This window comes from Magnolia sinica, chromosome 1 (genome assembly GCF_029962835.1).
Source record: "Magnolia sinica isolate HGM2019 chromosome 1, MsV1, whole genome shotgun sequence".
Lineage (NCBI taxonomy): Eukaryota > Viridiplantae > Streptophyta > Magnoliopsida > Magnoliales > Magnoliaceae > Magnolia > Magnolia sinica.
In genome coordinates this window covers 105455780-105480189 of record NC_080573.1, presented here as the reverse complement: position 1 = coordinate 105480189, position 24410 = coordinate 105455780, and the positions used below count along the sequence as shown (strand labels likewise).

General features: G+C 40.5%; 1 protein-coding gene across 5 annotated transcripts in view; it reads right to left on the bottom strand.

Annotated features, from left to right (window-relative positions):
- LOC131253147 (magnesium transporter MRS2-A, chloroplastic) overlaps window positions 1-24410 on the bottom strand; it is a 75136-nt gene that overhangs the window by 15473 nt on the left and 35253 nt on the right. For 4 of the 5 annotated variants that reach the window (XR_009174947.1, XM_058254011.1, XM_058254001.1 and 1 more), the window contains 3 exons: window positions 11263-11331; window positions 5506-5586; window positions 5240-5405 (listed from right to left, as the gene is read on the bottom strand). Coding sequence is in view for 4 of the 5 variants with exons in the window: in XM_058254011.1 (XP_058109994.1) it covers window positions 5240-5405; window positions 5506-5586; window positions 11263-11331 (316 nt within the window). In the remaining variant the exon portion in view is untranslated. The remainder of the gene's footprint in view (window positions 1-5239; window positions 5406-5505; window positions 5587-11262; window positions 11332-24410) is intronic. The other variant, XM_058254008.1, reaches the window with a different exon arrangement.

The window sequence follows — 24410 nt, the reverse complement described above, 5'->3', positions numbered from 1 at the left end:
GCTTACTGATTTGGCCAAAATAAGTTTGACCATTTTTGCTGGACAATTTAATTGTTTGCAAATTTCCCTTTCCCAAATGCTAAGTAGGCTAAGGTGCAACGTTGGGCATGATTGTGATAGCATTTGAACAGTTTTTGGTACACATTAATCGGACTCCTTGATATTCCCTACAAATAACTACTTGAGCATGTCCTTTCCACTTTTGATCTGATGGAGGTAAATTTGTGTGCCCTTCATGAGCATGGAGCTTTGTGCTTAGAGGTTTTCGTGGCAACTGTCCCTCCATGACCCTCTTTTGCTTGTTCACCTATGGAGCCTGTGTGTGATATGGGGTTGCGGGTAAATACTGGTCGGACCATGCTCGCACGTGACTTGTGTCCATGGCTAGTTCCAAGAGCTCAGGTAAAAGATCTAGGTTGATGTCAGTCTAGAGGGCAGCCCATTGTAAAACTTTTGCTGACCAACCAATTTTAAAAGCCAACCCAAATTGCTGAGAGAGCCCAAGATCATGCTAATGATCATAAGCATACAACAAGTTATTATGTCAACTCCTTAAAGCATGATTTACATGCAGTTCATTGGATTATCAAAATCATAGGTTTACCATTTACCCAGGGTCCTGGTTTGCTTATGGCATCAAAGGTATCATGTGAGTTGATTGATTATGACTATTGATTATACAAAATAAGTAGACATCAAGAAGTGCACTACAGGGTACTGTGATGTTTCAGCACTTCTTTGATCTTTTAGAAGAGAAACAAACAGGGCAAACCACAAATTCTGCAGCAAAGTTGAATATAGAGTTGTATCTGTAGGTTGCAGTTACAAAATTTGGGTTTGTTTCTCTTCTTGCAGATATGGAGGTCCATTTAGAGAAGGCAGCTACATTAGCAGACAACATCAGAGCCATATACAATGGAATCAGTTTTGTCTTTCATTAGCACAATAAACAAACTCAAGTGGACAACTGTTTCGTTTGTAAAGAGCTTATAGAATGTTGTGTTCCTGGTACCGCCAATATTATTGATCATATAATCTGATATTATCTGTATGTCAGCGGTATAGATACAGGGTGTAATATGAAAAATGCATTGCATCAATCGATATAATCAATATTGCTGATATCGCATAATATTTTCCATATTGGGAGCTATCGACAACAGCCCTTTGAATAAATAAAATACAGTGCATCATTGATGCATGCAATAATATTGCCGATTATGTCGACAATACCAGCATCAATACCTGCCAAAATGGACAGAATAAAAAACCCCATTTTTCTCGATTTTTTTGCGGGGGATCTCTTCATAGGGGTGTTTTAGTGTATAATATGTGCAGGTTTATTGCATTATTTCTTAAAAATCAGAGCATTAAGTCACATAATTTGGGCCCTTATACAACAGAAACCTATTATGTATAGTTGTTTTTTATAATATTTTGAGCCCAAAGTGGGTAATCATGTGTCTGTCAACATCTCTTAAAGTTCCACTGAAAGAATTCCAACTTTTTCTTAATGTTTTCTTCAAACAGAGATACGCTCCTGGTATCTGTGATACCTCTCAAACAACGGAAACCTATAATGTATAGTTCCGCTGAAAGAATTCCAACTTTTTCATAATTTGGGCCCTTATACAACAGAAATCTATTATGTACAGTTGTTTTTTTAAAATAATATTTTGAGTCCAAAGTGGGAAATCATGTGTCTGTCAACATCTCTTGAAGTTCCACTGAAAGAATTCCAACTTATTCTTAATGTTTCCTTCAAACAGCGATACGCTCCTTGTATCTGTGATACCTCTCTCTTGTTTAGTCACCAATAAAGTGTTGCCTTTTTTACTTTCTTTTTTCTTTCTTCCTTCCATTTGGGTGGGTTGGGAGGATATGGCTCCGGATGCATATTTACATTCAAACTTTTCTTACCATCCACTTAAGGCACGTCCATTCCCTTTGTAATTTATTATACTCATATTAACCACAGAATGTAATTCATACTTCTCCAAAGCTCCACTTATCACAGCTCTTTTATCTTTTTAGTTTATGAACTTCAACCAGCCGATCTTCAAGTAATTCTTTCCATAAGAATTTTATTTGAAGTTTTCAATCAATTGCTAAACACATCGACCTTCATTCTTCAATGGAAATTGCCACTTGGGCATGAATCCCACAACCTATACTTCCATCCGACTACAGCATGAAAATCTTTAAATTCACCATCCCTTCTAATTGCTTGCATAGGATTCTCTGTGCACCCATGATTGGAAAGTGTACTCTAGCATATCATCATGTAGTTGTTGATTTTAAGCTGCTTCTCAATGCAAAATAAGTTGTGCATGTTGATATGTGTTGTTGGCGGTGTGACAAAACTTCTTTTTATTGTCATCAACTCTGCACACAACCATCACAATTGTTTAACGAAACAGATACTTAAGAATGACAAGGATCTCCAGAACAAACTTATTGTGGTGCCAAATTGATGCAATAAGGTTGGGAATGCAAGAAATCCAAGAATCCAGAACCAAATAATAAAGAAAGCCCCGAAAAAAAAATTCTAAGCAATCAATTAAACAAAATACCTTAAAACAGGAAAACAATCATGAAAGAAACTTTTTTTTTTTTTTTTTCCAAATTGCCAAAACTTGGGTCGAACGATCCAGAAACCTGTCCAATGATCCCATTAGTCTTAATTTATTGTTTTGGATTTTGGAGCTCTACCTGTTGATTCGCTTACTGCCGCTGAGGTTCACTTTTGTAAGTATCCTGTAGGGGATTACAGACCAGTTGACCATTGTGAATTTGTTTCCCTAATGTTTTCTCTTTGCAATCTTATTGCAGTGCATTCATTTCATGAGATTTAAAAAAAATAAAATACTGAGAGGCATTTCTTACTTATCGTTTGCAGTAGGTAAAACAAGAACTTTGAGTTTTTAAATGGTATCTCACACGGAATTAATTGACCCTCCTAGAAGGAAATTTGCTATAGACTACGAGTGGTTATAAAGTGTGGAGGTAGACCGTTGCGGGAGTTACAAGGTTGGCCCACCTTTCCCTAGAGAGGAACATTATAGTAGCTCACTGTTTTTCTATCTGCGGAGGTTCTGTGGTTTGGGCTCCCCTTGTTGTAGGGATCTGTTAGGAGAGGAAGTGGGTGATTTTGTTAGACTTTTGGACCGGTTGCAGGGTTGTTACCCCTCCCTGGGTGAAAAGGATTCAACAGTGTGGCATGTGCATAGTTCAGGTCGCTCCACTGTTTGATCTTTCTATAACTTAGATTCCGATGTTGCCTTCGAAACCGAAGTCTGGTCACCCTTTCTACTCATGGTTATATGGCAACCCCCTAAAAGTTGCGGTTTTTGTTTGGTTGGTGGGTAAGGAAAAGGGTGTTGTCATAAATAATCCCCAAAAGAGAACCACAATCCTTCCCAACATTTGTGTTATATGCATGGACGATGCCAAACCAATTGATCACCTTCTCATCCATTGCCCTTTTGGTCAAAAGTTGTGGGGGTGCTCCCTTGATTTCTTCAAAATATTGTACGTGATGTCGAAGTCTGTTGAAGACCTCCCATGGACTTGCCACGTCAAAGGAATAGGGAAGGAAGGAAAGTCAGTGTGGCAGCTCGTCTAAATGGCAGTGCTATGGGTGCTTATTATTATTATTATTTTATTATTTTTATTATTATTATTATTATTTTTTTATTATTATTTTTTGGTGTGGGCCACTAATATGTGTTGCTTTCATAATAGGAGTGGATCTATGAAAGAGGTGGTGAGGAAAATTAAGGTCGAAGTGGTGGGATGGGCGTCCAGCCTGAAGGCCGTGAATGTTTGTAATCTTTTGTCTTTCTTTGGGTTGTAATTTGGTTCTTTTTAAAATTTCCCTACCTTAAAAAAAAGTAATATATGATAAAGACAAACTACGGTGGTTCTTTTCAATGGCATAAAGCCTGTTAGGTCACAAATAGTTATGTTCAAGGGGACAGGACTGATTATAGTGAAGATGATGTCAATAAAGACCCTTCTTGTTGCAATTGTTGATTAGTGCAGATACTTCAGATGGATGTAAAGAATGCATTTCGTAATAGTGACTTGCATGAAGAGGTATGCATGAAGCCACTGATTGAACTACTCAATCTATGCATTAGGTTTGCCATTTTTATGAAGCATTATATGGACTCAAATAGGCCCCAAGAGTCTAGTTCAATAAATTTAGTTCAACAGTGATAGCAGCGAGTTCAATAGGAACAACTATAACTATATCATGTGTAACTATTGCAACTTCACAAAGAATAGTTATAGAGTCAACGCTTAGTTAAAATCAAGGACAAGGAAATTTACTAAAGCAACTTACTTCATTACATTGCCTATATAGTTCAAATGGAGAGATCGAAGAGGATAGAAAGAATTGGGGGGGATGAAGTTGGGATGTGCCTTAAAAGTGTTGTCTGATCATCTCATGATAATGGAGCAATTTTTTTAAATATAAGATAGGTACTTGAGCACCTATATTTTACAAGGCAGTGTTAAGCAACTAAGAGGCAAAATGAGTAGCGGAGTGACACAGAGATGGTGATGTATTGATGTGTGAAAAGACTGTAAGATAGTATCAAGAAAAAAGATGCCTCAAGCAGCCCCATTGTAACCCAGTGGGAAATAAAATGACAGAGACCTGATTCAGATGATTTGGATGTGTAAGAAAACAAGAGATAGCTTCCTTAAGGAGGGGAATTCTGACTATGGTTGACGAACCCAAAAGGAGGATAAAAAGTAAAACCACGAAAAAAAAAAAAAAAAATTCATCCCTGGACGTTAGTTGTGTAAATACCTAAAATATACTCAAAATCTCTACCCATATGCGTTCACTCATCTACCATGAACTTGAAATAAAACCAAGAACTACCATTGCACTAAAGACCACGAAATAATAATGTGATCAAATAAAAAAACACAAAGTGCAATAAGCTAGAAACTAATGAGCAAGTATGCAAAGAACTCAACAAAGGGTGCTTAAGCCATTTCTTTAATTGATTGTTGCATATAACATTTTGTAATTCAGTTTCTTCTATTCAACGTCATATAAAAACATTTTATGATTCATTTTACCATACCCGATGAGTTTTAGGCCCTCTCCACGAGAATTTCACAGACCTTTCAGATTATAAAGAACTTTTACTAGAAGTAAGATGTATTCAAATGCAAAAAAAAAAAGGAAGAAAAAAAGAACTGATTTGTGTAAGAATACCTTCCGCAATCTGCTTTTCAGTTGGAACAGAGCACTCCATCTCATTGTTTCCTTTTCTAACAGTACAGTTTCTTCCCATGATACATATACGCCGTATTTCATGGGGATCTTCTAAAAGATCAAGAAGCATCTGTTTGAGAGCCCCTGCTCGTGAACCCAATTCAACCTATACCGTATAGAGAATCAAATGTCTGAAAATTACTGAATACCACCAAATTCAAGGTCAGTTGAGTCATCAGAAAAGAAGGGTTAACACTATACCATACCAAGGTTTGTTTACTGATGCGGAGTTGCTCCAATACATTAGCTGTTAGCCGATTTGGCAAAACTTCAAGTAACGCTAAAACCTATTACCCAAAAAAGAGAATCTTAGTAGAAAGAATGTGCTGCATCAGAAAGAAATGTTATCAGAGCCTCACTCATTGCAATTTATACGCTGATTAAGAAGAAAATACATGAAAATAAATTGTCTAACACACAATGATTCCATGCTATTAAAATCAGGAGATTTGCTTTTCAATAAATTTCAACCAGCACATGAATAGGAAGGAGGAGCCTAGCTGAATGCCTTGCCTATTATGATAATGCATGAACTATCAATAGAAACCTAGCCTACCACGGTGCTCAGAGTACAAGAATATACTATAGAATCAGCAAAACTGGTAGCATTAAATTCCTAAAATCAGTTATAAAAATGTTCTTTTTTAGATGATAAGATGAAAATAGCTCAGGACCTAATTCCTTCACAAGTGACAAGCAACAAACACTTCACCATAACAACTATGGCACCAAGCTCAGGGAAGGATAAATAATGGAATCATCTTGAGGAACAATTAAAATGGATGAGTGATCCTGGCTTATATAAGTTTAGCAAAGCGAAGGTAGAAACTTAGGAAAAAAAGAGAGAGCAAAAGAAGGAAAAGAAAAGATAAGAATAGGGGAGAACAACCATTCTCTGAAGGTTGATCCATATGGGCTTATATAAAGTACAATTACACAAACCCTTAAACACAACAATGCCTATGCACGTGTAGAGTTACCCATTCCTTTACACTCCCCTCAGTGAAAATGTGCGTTGCTTGTTCCTCTGTCCCAATAAATATGACATCAAGTTCTGTCTTCTACCTCCTCTCTAATGAAGTGATGATCGATTTGGATATGCTTTCCCTCCCATGTAAAATTGGATTCATAGAATCACAAGAGCATTTTGATTATCGCAATATATGATACTGGGTCTCGACTTGTCCCAATTCCATAGAAATACTTCTTAACCAGGCAATCTCTTTAATGGCCCTATATTTTGCTTCAACACTCAACCTTGCAATAAATTTTTTTTTCCCACCTACACAATGAGACAAGATTACCTCCAATAAAGATATAATAATCAGCAATGCTCCTGGTAGAACTGATATTATCTGTATCGTTGGTCGGTGATACAGATGCTAGGTATAATATAAAAAATACAATGTATCAGTAGATATTATCAATAATATTGCCAATAACGCACAATGTTTCCGATATCACAAGATACCAACGACAGCCCTTTAAAATAAATAAATGGTATTGTCGATACATGCAATAATATTGGCAATGTTATCAATAATATCAACAATACCAGCATTAATACTTGCAAAACACCAGAAAAATAAAATAAAATAATAAACCCTTTTTTTTTTGTTGAATTTTTAGGAGGGACCTCTTCCTAGGGGTGTTTTAAATTAGTGCATTATTTTTGCTGAATTATTGCATTATTTCTTAAAAAATAGTGCATTAAAATCATATTTATTAATTATTTTTTTCTGACAATGCATACTTTGGGCCCCTATGCAATGGGAACCAATTATGTATAGTTGGTTTTTTGTGATATTTACAGTCCTAAGCGTGTAAACATGTCTTTTAACGTCTCTTGAAGTTTCACCTAAAAATTACACCTTTTTCCTAGTGTTTCCCCAATGTTTTCCTCAAGGCATGTTTGGATACCATGGATGTCATGCCAAACAAGGGCAAAGAAAAAAGGGTTTTTCTTTGATTTGACAAGTTGTGTTATTTGGATGGCAAGGGAAAAGGTGGATTCCACAAAGTAATCATTACATGTTTCCACAATTTGAATTCTTGGCACAAGAAACTAGGTGACTTTGTGAGAGGACCATGAGATATCTAGCTGCTATGCAAACAATAATGCTAAAATGGAATCCATGTTTTAATAGTGCTCATGGAAATCATCATTGAATAATTATTATTTTTTGCTTTCTTTTCCTAGGATTTCATGTATACAAACAGCCCTCAGACTAGGATACATCCCTTGACATTTGCGGTATTATCACTGATATCAATATGTATTTCTGATGGGGACATTACGCGCACACGCGCACTCACGCCGCCCCCCCTACGCACGTACGCCAGAAGGAGGGCCCCACTGTCGATCTGGATTGATGACGACGTCGAGGGAGGGTCTCCTACCTAGTAGACGAAGTTTTGATTCAAAAGAGTGGGCCCGTTAGTTAAGAAAAGCCTATCATGGGATCTCATGATCGTGGCTCACTAGTCAGATTGATTTCATATTTTAGGTTTTGCTTATTAATGTTATTTAGAACATCATGGACGCTTTAGATTTCTTTGATTGGTTTTTATTTTGGTTTACTTCATCGCCAAGTAATAGGCTGCGCACATGGTGCGAGTTTTGGGGTATAGAGTTTTCTTATAAATAGGCACCCCTTGTAGCTTTTTTTTAATTGATTGAAGATTAATAAAAATTCTGCGTTTTCCTACTCTCTGTGTTGTGAAGCCTAATTGGGTGCGAAGCCCTTCCTTCATCGAAGGACTAACTACCGTGGTGCGAAGCCACATCTATCCTGATCCGCCCATATCTTCTATCATCCATACTTCCCACCTTCTTCCATCCACATTTCTACTCTCCTACAATCATCTACGCTTCAAATCCATCTTCTATTGCAGCCGTTTTTCTCTCTACAATAGATTTCCAGAATCTGGCCCTACAGGAGGGCTGAAACTTCGGCGGAGCACGACGCACAAACCGTACATCGGATCGAGCTGAGATTTGGTGGTTTTGGAGTCCATCCCTGGCCAACCAGGGCCAAGGTGGCCTTTTTCTGAATAGTAGGGCCCACACACGTGCGGCCGAGATCACACGAATGTGCGTCTGGGCCATTGTTGTTGTCCACGCGTGCGGTACTTCTCCGGTTCGTCTCTCTCCTCTCTTTCACTCCGCTTTCACCCAAAATCCCTAAACCTAACCCTAAATTACTCAAATCTCCAATTTATGCCATTTTTCTTACCCTAGGGTTCCTTGATTTGAAATTGGTGAATCCTTTGGATTAGGGACTGATTACTATGCATGTGTGGATGATTATTTCTTATCTTTGAGTATCGTTTGGTTCATAATTTTTATTGATCCAGCCCTATCATGTGTAGGCCTGGACCCGCATAGATTCCCCTTAATTGAATGTTTGGACTTTTATGTGGGATATGGAATTTGTGTAATTGTTTCTGAATTGGTGTGATCTAAGCCTGAAATCTTGCATATCATATTTAACTTCATGTCTTGCATCAATTTCTCTATTGTAAATCACAATACATGTAACGGTAACAATACGTAGAACACTAATAACCAATGCTTGTCATTCTTGTAGTCGGATCACCTGTCCAGTCAGCATCAAAGCGACCAATGATAACTAACAGATTAACCATAGTCAACTCATTTTTTCTGCATAGTAGAATGCCACTGGGTGCACCCTTGATATACCGAATGATCCTCTTTACAGCTTCCATGTGCTTAACTCATGGATTATGCATGAATTGGCTTGACTTGGTTCACTTTGAAGGTGATGTCTACCCAGATAAATGTTAAATATTGTAGCGACCCACCAAGATATATTACTCAGATACATCATTGAACAATTTACCAAAATCTTCATAATCCCTCTAATCTCCTGTTCAACACTATTACGGTTCCAATTGGTTTGATACCAATCATCTTAGACCATTTTAGAAGGTGCATTGCATATTTTTACTAACCAAGAAGCAAATGATTGCTGCTCCTTTCAACTTCTATGCCAAGGAAATATCGAAGCTTACCCACATCTTTAATCTAAAATACCTAAAATAAGGTCCATTTAATACTTCACATGCTTTCTAAACAACTTTCCACTAAAACAATATCAACAACATATAGTAACAAAATCCCGATTTCCTTGCCTTGTATCCAGTACCTAGGTGAACATGATCAGCTCGTGCCTTTACTTTGCCTAGCACCTCAGACTATCTTAGGCTCAATATGTCGAAGCATCTCTCCTTTCATTCATCAATAGCCCGAATTGACTCAGAACATGGAAAGACTGCAACTTGAGGAACTTGCAAAGAGAGCAAGAACTAAGAAATGAATAATCCCCAATGTAAAATAATTCATACACATCTCTCGATGAGCGAACAACAACCAAACTAGCTTTGATACCTGGCATCTTTGTGTCCATAAGAAATGATGTCTCTACAACCACCCGACATGAGGCCTACCATAAACTTACACCTTGCAATCATACGTCATGAATGATAATAAGTGAAGAGTTTTGCATCAGTTTAGATCTCCATATAATCATTTGTAGTTAAGTTTTTTTCAAAAATAAAATTATATTGTTTGAAAAAGAGGAGTTTGTTACTAAAATTCTAAAAATACCACTGGTCCTTAAATCGAATACTTTTTTACCAGATAAAATATGTTAGTTAAATTGTAAAAGTAATTTTAGCATCGTGGGATCGTTATGCCAGACATGCAAATAAGTTTCAAACTTCTAAAACTCACAGAAATCATTTTTTAGTTCCTACAAAGTATTCACCACATTTGAGAATTGAGGGTGGTGGCAACGGGCCAGTTATGGGCAGGCCACGCAACACTACAAGGCCCCCAGCCTGATTGCAGCATGGGCCTAGCATGGCAAGCCCAAGACTGAGGCCAGAAAATTTGGTTGGGCATGTACCCGACCCAGCCCAGATTGGAAATTGATCAAAATCCCCATTAGTTGGTTTCAAGGTTTAAAGTGTCATCCGAAACTGGTACGCAGTGCCCAATACTTTAAACCTTGGTATTGACCCACATCGACCTGAAACGGCCCAATACAAGAGTGATATGAAGCCGTATTGGTGGTGAATGATATGATACACGATATGCCGATTTAAAATCTTGGTTGCTTCCCATGGTGAATGTTTCTATTCCATCCGTTGACCAAGTGGGCCGCATGTGCATAAGGAAAAAAACACCTAGAAAACTGAAAAGCAACAAAATACACATGAATATGTAAATAGACATAAAATCAGGCTAAAATACACATGAAGTTGGGCTGGGCCATGCAAAAATGGCCTGAGCCCAAGCCCGGCCTAAAAATTGACTGGGTTTACATGGCAGGCCCCATCCCTGCCCATGGGCCTAGCTGACAGGTCCAAGCAAGGTCCAAAGCTGGGCGGGTGGGCCTCTAGCCCATTGCCTCCCCTAAATAGAGGACTCAGAAAATTATTACCAGCAGTCTTAGGAAAAACTGGGCCACTTTAAGCTGCAAGTGTTAATTTTCTAGGAAGTTTAGTTATGAAACACTTCAGTACCAATCTAGAAAGCTTCCTAGCACTAAAAATTACTAACTCAGGTATAACTAGTGAACTTTCAAATTGGCAGCTCATTATTCCCTTTCGTAATTGACGACAAACTTACTTATCGTTGCTCAATCAAGCAATTTTTTTTGAGACGTAAAATAGGCAAAAGTTTCAAGCAATCAAGCAAGCAACTATGATTTTACACAGTCTGGATTAACCTTGTTCATTTCCTTGTAAATACCTGAATGAGGGTGAGAAAATGTATAGAAACTGGGAACACAACCTACTTGAAAGAATCAAGAAAAATATTGGGATGTCCTGTTAAATGCAAATGTGAACTACAGAAATGTGACAAGAATCACTTGAGATAGCACAATTTCAGTAGACAGAAAGTAAAAGATATACTCACTATGTTCCATACTCACTTGTGGTTCCACATCCATTAACCTTTGCTCCAAACGTTGGATTCTAGAAAGCAAGGCAGCTTCAACAACCTAGCGTGCCATATTGGAAATTTAAAGATGAATTAGGATTGGTTAGTTCTTACAATGACTAAAATACGCAAGGGATGAAGCAAAAACTGATTTATGGACTAAGGAACTTGAAACCATGAAGATACTGTACAATGCATAGAAGAATATAGGAGACGAGAGACTAGTTGAAGTTTAATCGTAGGAACCTCTTGTTCCCACTTCCAAACCTCTTCTTACTCCTAGTAAATATCGTGATACTAACTCCATCGAGACCACTATCAACTCAATCAAACATGAATTAGTTTGGTATTTGTTGAACAAATATAATGCAGCTCCAACAGTCTATAACCATGATTAGGGGTGTACATCGAGTCGAACCGAGTCGAGCTGGCCTCAGCTCGGCACTAGCTGACCTCAGCTTGAACTCGGCTTGGCTCGGTCCTCGAGCTTGACTGGCCAGCTCAGCTCGGTTCGGTCAGCAGCTTGGGCCAGTTCAAGCCAAGTTTGAGCCAAGATCGAGCCGAGTTCTCCATTGCAGCATTTTCACAAACACCTGGACTGCACCTTCAAAATCTCACTATATTTGAGACAGCAGCAATGGTTTTACAGGTATTTTATCAAACACCTTCTAAGCAACATAAAAATCAAGAAAAAAAAAGGATGTTGGTTTCATATACATACCTTCCTTGCCACCAGCCACACTTCTTTGAGTCATTTCATCAAACACTTGGTGAGCAACATCAATATCAAAGTAATCGAGTCACCAAACTGGTTCGATCCGAGTCAAGCCGAGCTGGGGCCAGCTCGAACTCCGCTTGAACTCATTTTCGAGCTAAAAAAATCAGCTCGACTTGGCTCAAACTCAGCTTCGAACCGAGTCGAATCGAGGTTTTTCAAGTCAAGTCGAGTCGAGCGAGCTAACCGAGCTAGCTCGGTTTGTGTACACCTCTAACCATGATTCTCTTCCTGACCCAGTAATAAGTAACAAAGAAGGGGCTTGAGAAGGAAGACAATAGTTCATATAAATTGGTGGATCCCAACAGTAATCGGCGGAGGCATATATTCCTTTAGTTCACTTCTTCTATTAGAAACAGATAGTGTTGGGTCAATCATATAAATATAAATATATATATATATATATATATTTATAGAGCTAACAGCAAATTCAATAAAAGGATAGAAAAAGGAGGAGATTAGCCCGCTAAGATAGCAGGCCAATTACCCTCCAGAGAAGCAAATTACAATGGTTTCAATTAACCACATTGGAAGCCCATTTAATAATATACCTATAAACTCTATTAATAACCGAGCCCACTAAACTAGAAACATTATTAAAAACCCTCCCATTTTGTTCTTCCCACACCGACCACCACACGGCTAGAATGGTCATTCTCCAAACTGTGGATGTTTGGTTGCCTAGAGCAGCACCATGCAAGCTTTCAACAGACGGCACGTCGAATTTGGAAAGGATCAAGAAACACCGAAGGAAGATAAGACTGCTGACCAAACCTTGGAGGGGGCAATGGATAAATAGGTGATCCACCGATTCTTCATCAGTCATACAACAGAGGCAAATATTCGTGAGAATCATTCCCCTTTTTCTCAAGTTGTCAACTGTAAGAACTTACCCTTCCCTACCAACCAGCCGAAGAACGCTATGTTTGGAGGGATTTGTACCTCCACACTTTGTCTAACAAAGGCATTCGAATATCATCTGCTCTCTTTTCGATGAAACTGTATAAAGACTTCACTAAAAAAGAACCTTTTCTGTCCAGTCTCCAGTACAGGCTATCCACAGAGCTCTGAACAGGAATACAAGTGTTGATACGACGAATGAGAGTTGCAAAATCATCCATTTCCCAATCCCGAAGATTCCTTCTGGAAGGAGGGTTCCAAATGATATCATTACCAAGACAGGAGTAGCAATTAGCAACCGATATAGATCGATCTGGAGCAAGCCGATAGATACTCGGAAATTCTTCTTTGAGAGCGACTGTACCAGCCCAAGGATCTTCCCAGAAACGGATGTTCTCACCTTTGCCTATGCAGAAAGAAATACCATTGAGAACTTCCTTTTTAAGAGAGAGAACTCCTCTCCACAGAGCAGAAGCCCTGTAGGAGGTGGAATCCTTAGTCCAACATCCACCTACTGATCGACCATATTTACATTTGACTAATGTATTCCATAGAGACCCCTCTTTCGATCCAAGTCTCCAGATCCACTTCCCTAGCAAAGCTCGGTTCATTGTTTGAAGGTCTCTAATGTCAGCGCCTCCGCCTTGGATGTGCTGACAAACCACTTTCCACTTGACCAGATGAAATTTCTTCTTTTCCTCCTTGTCGTGCCATAGAAAGTCTCGTCTAAGTCTTTCCAGGGTAGCCAAGATCACTGCTGGACACTTAAAGAGGGACATGAAGTATAGGGGCAGATTTGACAAAGCAACTTTAATGAGAGCAAGACGATCGCGCAATGATAGGTATCTACATTTCCATCTTGCCAGGTAAGATTCAAATCTGTCTATCACCTTGTCCCACAGACAGTTCGGGGGTTTGCCCATACATAAAGGCAGACCTACATACGTTATTCGAAATGAACCCATCGAGCAGTCGAAGAATTCAGTGAGAATTCTTGTCTCTTCTACGTCCATATTAATGCCATACATCTTAGATTTTTGCAAGTTTACTTTTAGGCCCAAGACTACATCAAAACAACGGACAATCATGCGCAAGTTGATAATTTTTTCCTGATCAACTTCACAGAATAGGAGGGTGTCGTCTGCAAACTGAACATGCGAGATCCAATTAACCATATTTTTAATCTTGAATCCATTGATTATGCCTTTGATCTAACCCTATCTCAACATTCTGGAGAGGGCTTCACCCACTATAAGAAAAAGAAAAGGGGACAACGGATCAACTTGACGCAAACCCCTAGAGCTGCTAAAGAAGCCTTTAGGAGATCCATTGAGGAGAATCGAAAAGGAGGCCGAGCCGACACATTCCTTCATCCATCTTAGCCACTTGACCCCAAAACCCATCCGCTGCAGCATGTATTGAAGAAAATTACAGTCTACATGATCATATGCCTTCTCTAAATCTAACTTACATAACAGACCTTTTGATTCGACTTTATGGCATGAATCTGGACATTCGTAAGCAATGAGGGCACTGTCGATAATTTGTCTTCCCGGGATAAACGCGCTCTGATTATCGGCAATGATAGAGTTCATCATCCCTCTCAGCCAAGAGGCCAGCACTTTGGTGAGGATCTTGTACGGCCCTCCAAGTAAGCTGACCGGCCTATAATCATGCATGGATTCTGCCCCTGGCAGCTTAGGAATAAGAGCGATGAAGGAGGCACCGAGCGCTTTGGAGAGACGACTTTTGTCTTGAAATTCACTAAAGAAGGCCATCACATTATCCTTTATAATTTTCCAAAAAAATTGAAAAAACAGGATTGGGAAGCCATCTGGACCAGGGGCCTTATCTCCACCCAAAGCTTCCACTGCTTCTTTCACTTCTTCCAAAGAGAACTGAGCTTCGAGGGCCCTGGCTTCCATATCTGAGAGGCTATCAAATTGGAGTAGATCAAGATTAGGCATGTGCCACCCTTCTTCCTGCAGAAGAGAAGTGAAGTACCGAATGGCCTCTTCAGTAATGCTGAATTTATCCTCCGTACGAACCCCATCAACTATCATAGAGCTGATCTTGTTCACTCTAGCCCGCACAGTGGCAATAGAATGGAAAATTTTTGTGTTCGTATCTCCTTCCTTTATCCATTTGCTTTGAGATTTTTGTCTCCAGGATATTTCATTTTCGAGAACCCAAGCTGAGTAATTTTGAATTAACTGAGATCTCCTAGACCAGCTATGGAGATCCTGAGGATGTAATTCAGCCACAGAATTTGCAATCATCAATTCCGCAAGAATAGCTTCTGTTTCTAACTCCCTTTTACAGAGCTCGGACGATTTCCACCCGATAATCTTCTTCTCCAGTAATCTCAACTTTTTACATAATCGGAAGCTCGCATAACCATCAACATAGAAACCTATCCACTAATCTTTAATTAACTGCTAGAATCCTTCTATCTTCAGCCAGGAAATGTCAAATCTGAACGGCTTTGGCCCCTAATTATCCTCAACAACAGAGAGAATCAGAGGGCAATGGTCCGAAGTCGGTCTCGGGAGGGATTACGAGAGGAGAGGGAAGACTTCGATCCAATCTGCCGAAACTAGAAACCTATCCAGCCTAGCGAGAGTCAAATGCGCCCGTTCATTGGACCAAGTAAATTTGGATCCAATGAGAGGAAGATCCACTAGTTCTTGATCGTCTATCCAGATGGAGAAGGAACGCATAGCAGGAGTGACTTTGCCTTCGTTGGATTTATCCTCCGCATACCTCGTTATGTTGAAGTCTCCTTCGATACACCAGGGGCCGCTGAATATCTGCCTAGCCACATTCAATTCATTCCAAAAATCTTTCCTGCTAGCTTCTTGGTTAGGACCATAAACAGAGGTAATAAGGCAACAAAAATCAGAGCATACCTCGCATACCTCTTTAAGAGTAACCGAAATGGAAAAAGCTCCAGACCAAGTATCCATCATAGACCATAACGACGACTTCCAAGCTACAAGGATGCCCCCTGCACTACCTATCGCATTCAAAGTCACCCACTTCACATTTGACGCCTTCCAAAGAGACCCCATAAGCTTATCATTAAAAATCTGGACCTTAGTGTCTTGGAGACATATAATTTCTGCCTTGCTTCTACCACAAATGTCTTTAATAAGACTTCTTTTTTGTTTGGACCCCACTCCTCTGACGTTCCACAAAAGAACTTTCATCTAGGAAACTGATCTACCCCAGCGTCCTCCTTTGGCGGAACTCATTCTAGAGCTAACACAGGGTTGCAGACTCTTGAGTTCCCTATTTCTGTCTGGCTTAGAGGAAGAAGTATTCCTGGGAGATTTAAGTCCCATCAATGGGCGGCCGCAATTCTCGATGCAGTGGAATAATGCGATGAAGTCTTTTGGATGGTCACCAAATGATAGACCAACGCACCAACCAATGTGGCCCATGGCATCCCTTATCCATCTCTTCTTCTAGATAGAGTCTACTAGGATAGCCCTTTGAGCTACTGCTTCCTCCCCCAAAGCTTCTGGGGAGGCACCCATCCTGAACTGAAGAGGCCCTGCTTCGATGATGTCTTCCCCGGAATCTTCCTGGAAGAGGGCTATCAAGGCTTTATCTGGCACGACCTAAGATTGGAACGAGAAGTTGGGCGAATAATAGGTACAGGATTCTACCCCCTCCAAAGACCAGGGGATAGGATCTTTGATGGATGAATCTCCAAGATCCAAGCGACGGGTAGGGGAAGTGGGATGGAGGGATGGTCAGGTTAGAGGTCCAGAGAGAGAGAATCTAAGGCTTGTGAGAGGAAAGCCTCATAATAGAGAAGCGGAGGTTGGGGATCCCCAAATGAAGTCTTGGGTTCTGAAAATGACTCCGAGCCAGAAGGCCTGGGAGCGATGCAATGGACGAAGGGAGGGTCTGTTTGCAGGGAAGGGTCCAAATTAGAGGTAGTAAGACCCGACGGGTCCGAGACACCCAATGTAGACCCGAAAGGAGAGGTAAGCCGAATAAGCGGTATCTGAGCCTCCCGATGGACGACACGTAGCCTATCGATGCTGCTACGATTGATGGCTGATGTAGTCGCCTGACAACTGTCTCCATCTCTCGAGGCAAGAGATAGGGCACGTGGGACGTTATCGTCCGTCCGTGTGGGGGATGGAAAACAGGATCGTCCCACAGGAGCTTGACACGTCGCACTTGATGGCCCGTGGAGGCTGAAAAGATGCCTACTCTGACGTGAGTGATTTGCTCCCACCACGGTAGCACTGTCATCGGTAGAATCGTGACACCTATTGAGGGGGGATTTTGGTAGTCCCGAGGTATATGAAATCAGCAACTCCTGCTGGATTGGTGAACCTCCGGAGCACCGAATACGTGTATCTTCTTCCACCTCGCTAGCTGACCTGAACGATTTGACCTCCAAAGGTCACCCCATCTAGGAATCAGATCTTCCTTACCCTCCCGTTGGATCGGGAGGTGTATCTTCCTGCCGTCGACCGAAACTTGGATGGCGGGGGGTAACGAATCACCCTTCTTCTTACAAATCCTTACTCTAATCACCCCCATCTCCTCTCCCAACTTCGTTTTGGGATCCAGCTCGATGAACTTACCCAATCTGGATGCAATTGAGAGGAAGAAATCTTCATACCATGGTTCCAATGGAACCCACCAAACCAATACCCAGACATCTTCATATCCAAACATCGAGAACTCTTCCCATCTCTGTATATTTCTAACCGGACCTTCCTTACGCAACACTCTTGCCATGATTAGGAGATCTATGTTGAATCTTGGATACGATCTGATCCAGAGCTCATTGAAACTGATGGGTTTGATGCAGTAGAACTCCGCCAGGAACCTGCAGCATTCATCCAGCCATCTCCTGACTCCAGCTATCAAAGCCCCATTTTTGGTGATAACACCACCGAATCCTGAAGCGCGGATTTGGATCAGTCAAATATTGCTTGATTGATATGAATACCCCCATTGTCATCTTCCACCATCTTCGCTTGATCGCTGTCCACCTTCTTATGAGGCCTCTCAACACTGGATGAGCCTATTTCTTGTGAGGAAAGAAGTTTTTAGAACAGAGGAGTACATCCTTAAAGGAAGATTTTCCTTACAGGGACGAATGACCTAGCTTTGGGAGTCGCTGAACTAATCGAATCGGAGTGAGAGGTCGTCGTTGTTTTACTCTGCGTTCCAGACCAAATTTCGCTTGTTGGACCATCATTTTGACACCCCCAAAGCTTTCTCCATGAAGAGTTTGAATCGCCATGTACATTTCTCTCTGATAAGTAAAGGAAATTTGTTTCACAAGTTAGGCAAGTTAAAGTTGTTTAAATTCCAGTTTTAGCTTTCCTTTTGTTTGAAGTGTCTAAAGTCGGGTTTTAAATTAGAAAAGCCAAAAGTGGAGTCCAGAGTCTTCATGGAAAAGACAATACCTATATACATGTAACCAAACGACCACAGGTTAGTTGATAAGATCTAACCAATCCAAGTGTTCATATTATCTTAACTAATGACCTAGACTAGATCCATGGTTTGATCATCAATCAGATAAGATCAATAGTTAGATTACGTTGCAGAGCCGATAGATCAATCAAGTGGCTAATAAAATCATGGAATGAATTTGTTTTCATTAGTTTCTAGGGCTAGATTAAGCAATGAGTTCTCTAACAATTTCCCCTTTTGTATTTTCGTCGTTATTTTAGTGGGCCATCTTTGGGTAATGAACAAAATCTGAATGATGTGAAATTGGTCTTGTTTGATAGCCCTTTGAGTCAGCTTTGAAATGAGCCCAATATCTCCAACACCATTTGAGTGGGTTATGGCCCATATGGTGGTTGCTTGGATACAACATACAAGAGCATTTTAGTCATTACCCACTTTGTTTGTTTATAGCCAATATAAGGTTACGTTTAGAGGTGTAAATTTATTTTTTTTAAGAGTGCTGAAATTTTATTGAAGGAAAACCCCAAGACGAAAGTCAAGGGAAAGAAATACAACCCTAGATTACATCTTTAAGAAAGCCAAAACTTTACAATCTTTGACCCCCTTAACACCAACAACCCAATCTAGAACATCTCTTTTGGACTTCCAGAAAACCTCCTCCTATAGACCTTTGCAATTAAGGAAGCACCTCCTATTTCTTTCCTTCCAGATGTTACATAAAACTACAAACAAAACCTGATGCGAAATAGTTAATTCCTCTTTCCCCAGCCCTCACATGCCAAGCCCAAAAGAGATCGGTAACTGAAGAAGGCCTTACTCGCAAAACTTCAAAGAGCATCCAGAACACTTCCTAGACTCCCCTTGAAAAAGGGCAATGAATAAAGAGATGATCGATTGTCTCCGTGTCTTTCATGCACAAAAGGCAAATATTAGGGAGAATCATCAAGCGCTTCTGAAAGTTATCAATGGTGAGAACTCTCTTTCTCCCCACCAACCATGCAAAGGCCACCACCTTAGATGGAGCTCTGTAAGACCAAAAACCATGAAAATAGACTTAGCTTGAAGAGGAGACTTCTTTGTAGATCAGCCGATAGAAGGCTCGAACTGTGAATGTTCCGGTTGAAGAAGCATTCCAAACCGGGAGAGATGGGGATAGATGACTAGGCTGCAGCCGCTCCAGTAATTTCGCGAATTCTTCCACCTCCTTGTCAGATAAATCCCTTTTATAAGGAGGGCACCACACCCCAATGGAACCTTCATAAGAATAGCAGTTAGCAACCAACATATTCTTCGATGGGACCAATCTAGCCATCAAAGGGAATTCACCCTCCAAAGGCCCATCCCCAAACCAAGGGTCCACCCAAAACCGAACACTAGTCCCATCTCCAATAGAGAAAATCAAACCTTGCTTGAATAACGGCTCGATAGAAGATATTGCTTTCCAACCACCCAAAGCTCAATAGAGAGACAAACTCCCTATCTCCCGACCCCCTGATTGCACGCCAAATTTAAAAGCTATAACCTTCCTCTAAAGCTGACCTTCTTCCAAACAAAACCTCCAAAGCCACTTCCCTAGCAATGCAATATTCATGGATTCCAACACCCCAAAACCTAGTCCACCTTCAGATATTGGTTTACAAACTTCACCCCACTTGAGAAGATGAAACTTGTAGCTATCTTCGACCCCCCTCCACAAAAACTCGCATCTCAACTTCTCTAGCTTATCCAAAAACATTTTTCGAGCACATAAAAAGGGGCATAAAATAGACAAGAAGGTTGGAAAGAGTTGCTTTGATAAGAGTGATACGCCCTCCTAGCAACAAACGCCGATTCTTTCTACTGGATAACTTCTTCTCAAATCTGTCAATTACCTTCCCCCAAAGGTGCTTCGCCAGTATACCCAAATTTAACGGAAGACCCAAATAAGATGAGGGAAATGATCAAACTTTGCATCCGAATAGTGCTGCAAACCTGAATACTTCTTCCTTGGATAGACATATCCCTAACATCTCGCTCTTCTTAACATTTACCTTTAAACTAGACGCCTCTTCGAAGCACCCAAGAATTTTCCTCAATTGCCACCATAGACATTTGAGCATCGCAAAATAAGATAGTGTTGTCTGCAAATTGCAAATGAGAGATGCAACTCCCTCGAGGTGAACCTTTGAAGCCTAAAATAAGACCAATTTCTTCATCTTTAGCTAGCATCCTACTCCAGGCTTTCGCAACCACTACAAACACAAACGGCAACAAGGGGTCCCCCCGTCTAAGGCCCCTATAAGCTTTAAAGAATCCTTAAGGCAAGCCATTAACCATAATAGAGAATGAAGCCGATGAAATGCAAGCCATCATCTAATTAATCCATTTACTACCACATCCTATCCTACGAAGCATGTAGCTAAGAAATCCCCAATCTATGTGATCATATGCCTTTTCTATGTCTAATTTGCACACCACTCCGCTCTTACCTTGTGTCTTGAATCTATACATTCATGTGCAATAAGAGCGTTATCAAGGATTTGTCTATATGCCACAAGTGACTCTTGATTTTCAGAAATGACTCCTACTAGAACCTTTTTAAATTAGGATGCTAAAATTTTGGCCAAAATCTTGTAAGGACTTCCAATCAGACTAATTGTCCGAAAGTCACCAAATCTCTCAGCATCTTCTCTCTTAGGAATGAGAACAACAAAGGATGCCCCCATCCCCATTGGGACCAGATCTAATACAAAAAACTCTTGGATAAAATCTGCCACATCCTTCTTGAGAACATCTCAAAACACTTGATGAAAAGATAAGGGGAAACTGTCCAGGCCTGGAGCTGTATCTCTACCTAATGAATCAACAACTTGTTTGATTTCCTCTTCAGAAATCGGTTCGTCGAGAATTTCCCCTCCAAACTCAATATACGAAAGATAAATTATCCAACAGTGGTCTTCTCACTCCCTTGCTTGACAACAATTTCGTAGAATTGCATGATAGCCGAAGAAACATTTCTTTTCAAGCCGATCTCCCTCTACCACTATACTGTAAATATGGTTATTTCTCGCACTAGTACTAGTAATGCTATGAAAGAATCCAGTATTCTTTTACTTTTAATCATAAAGCCCTCGATCTCTGCCACCATTTAATCTCTTCTTCTTTCAAATAACTTGAGTAAGCTACCGATAATGATGATTGATCCGGTCTTCCTCACATAGATAGAACACCTACTTCCTCCTTAAGTCTAAATCATGAATTTCACTGATCATACTTTTGGCTACCTCAAGTCTTTTCCCCAGAAGATCCTTTTTCCACACATTGAGCTTGCCATTAAGAAGTTAAAGCTTTTGTGCCAATCTGAACCCTGTCGAGCCTTTCGCTCTAAATGTTGACCACCAATCATTAACACGATCAGTGAAACCGTCCACTTCTAACCACATCAGTTCAAATCGAAAGGTTTTGGGAACCCAACTTTCCTCTTCAATTTATAATGAGTTCAGGCATTGATCAAAAGTGGGTCTAGGTAGCCCTTACAAATAAACTTTCATAAACCTATCGATCCAATCAACAAAAAGTATAAATCTGTACAACAAAGCCAACACTAGCTCAACTCTCCCATTGGACCGAGTGAACTTGGCTCCACCCATTAGGATATCAATCAACTTGTTTTGACACATCCAATCCTCGAAGCCCTGCATGCTTTTCATGATACAAAAGTTTGTAGACTTCTCATGCACATACCTGATGACATTGAAGTTGCCCCCAACACACCGAGGCACATTGAACCGAGAATGATCTAGTTGCAACTAGTTCTGTACAAAAAGGCCTCTGATCTAGCTAACAGGGGGCATAAACTAACAAGAAGAAAAACTTAAAATCAGAAGTTTGGTGTAAAAAAATTTATGATTATACACTAGAAATAGAAGTTAGAGTTTTTTAGCACTTCTTTACTTTGGAACAAGATTTTGGAGACGGGGTTTGTGTGATCTCTAGCATTTGGCTAGAGGATTGTTAGGGTTCTTCCATAAAATCTTGTTTGTGTCCCTTTGATCCTTTGCATCCACTTTGGGTTTAGCATCACCACATGTCATCATTGACCAACCTATAATTACATGTCTAGGTCATTTCCACATCATTATCTCCTCCATTGACCCCATCACAAACTAGCTTGCCAATCCCTCTAGTCCATACCCTTGTCACATGTACCTTGTAAGTTGTACCTTCTTCTCAACCTTTACCATGTGTGCCAAATTGCCAACCCCTTAATGACCATAGAGATCAAAAATTTTACTGACAAGTCACCGTCAAATAAGATTTTCACTCCTCCCACATTTAACACTTCCTTGCAAACCACCTTGGCATCTACACCTCCAATCAAGGTATCCCAACACAGTTATGTAACGATCGTTATGTAACAATAACAATGGTAACCATTAAGCGCCACCAGGCCATAACGGCCGTTACGGAAAAATTGACCTGTAGTTGTTTGTATCAACAAAATGGTTTTTTTTTTTAAAAAAAAAAAAAAGGAAAAAGAATGAAAGAAAGAAAGAAAAGAAAAGAAAAGAAAATAAAAAAAGGAAAGGAAAAAAGCCATAACGGCTATTACGGCCCGTATCGTAATGATAGCAGCGGTGCCATTGTGGCCACCATTACCAATATGGAATACCTTGCCTCCGATACCACTGCAACACGACCCCACTTCAAAGGTCTTAATATCTCAAAACTATATGCTATGGGCCCCTCAAACGGTGTCAGAGATGAAGAAGGAATTTCATCCATTGTTGGTGAAACACAACATTTTTCCATAAAATAATAAATGGAGGTGAAGAAACAATTTCATCCATAAACTTAGAATTCAAGACTCGCTAGTGGAGGATCCTTCATTAGACTAGTGCAAATTTTGTTGAATTTTATGAGCGCTTATACTCAAAAGAAAGTTTTAGAAGGACGACGTTGGATGGGCTGTCATTCAGGAAAATTCCGCAAGATATGGATAACTAGCTTAAAAGAAGTTTTTAAGAGGACAAGTTTTATAGGGTTATTGATGTAGGACAATTAATCACTTGTTCTAAAAGTTCGAACTATCAGAGTATGGCGAATTAATCCCTTTATCTCATAGCCCAGGCCCCACATCTCATGGGTTAGGACCTCGGCCGAACCCCCCTCGTGGGCCCCAAATCACATAGGCTGCCTACCCTAAGTGTGTCCCTGCATCTCACGGGCTAGCCCACTCGAGCCCGGTGTGAAATGCACATTAATCACCCCCGATGAGGAGTCTCGAACACGAGACCTCCCCCGTGGGCCTCAAATCACATGGGTCACCCACCCCAAGTGTGCCCCTGCATCCCACAGGCGACCCCACTCGAGCCCGGTGTGAAAATGCCCCTACATTAATCACCACCGGTGAGGAGTCTTGAACACGAGACCTCCCGCTCTGATACCAATTTGATGCAGGACAACTAACCACTTGCTCTAAAAGCTCAAACTTTTAGAGTATGGTGAATTAATCCCTTTATCTCATAGCCCAGGCCCCACATCTCATGGGGTTAGGACCTCGGCCGAACCCCCCTCGTGGGCCCCAAATCACATGGGTCACCCACCGCGAGTGTGCCCCTGCATCCCACAGGCAACCCCACTTGAGCCCAGTGTGAAAATGCCCCCGCATTAGTTATTAGAGAAATGGACATGGACAAGGCTCTAGGACCTTACGAATTCTCCATCGCATTCTTTTGGAATTGTTGGTCTGTGGTCAAGAATGATCACATGCTTCTTAAAGGAGTTTCAAGAGAGTGACAACTTGAACAAGGTATCAATGCAACCTTTATCGTGCTTATTTTGAAAATTGATGAAGCGATGGGCATCGAAGACTATCAACCCATTAGTTTGGTGGGTTGTATACAATGCTCGAAGTATTGGTATTGCTACAAGTTTCGCTGGTCGGGGATACAAAAACAATATCGATATTGCCAATAATATCGTTGATAACCGAAAATTCGATAAAAACATGGAAAAACGGTAGAATTTTCAAT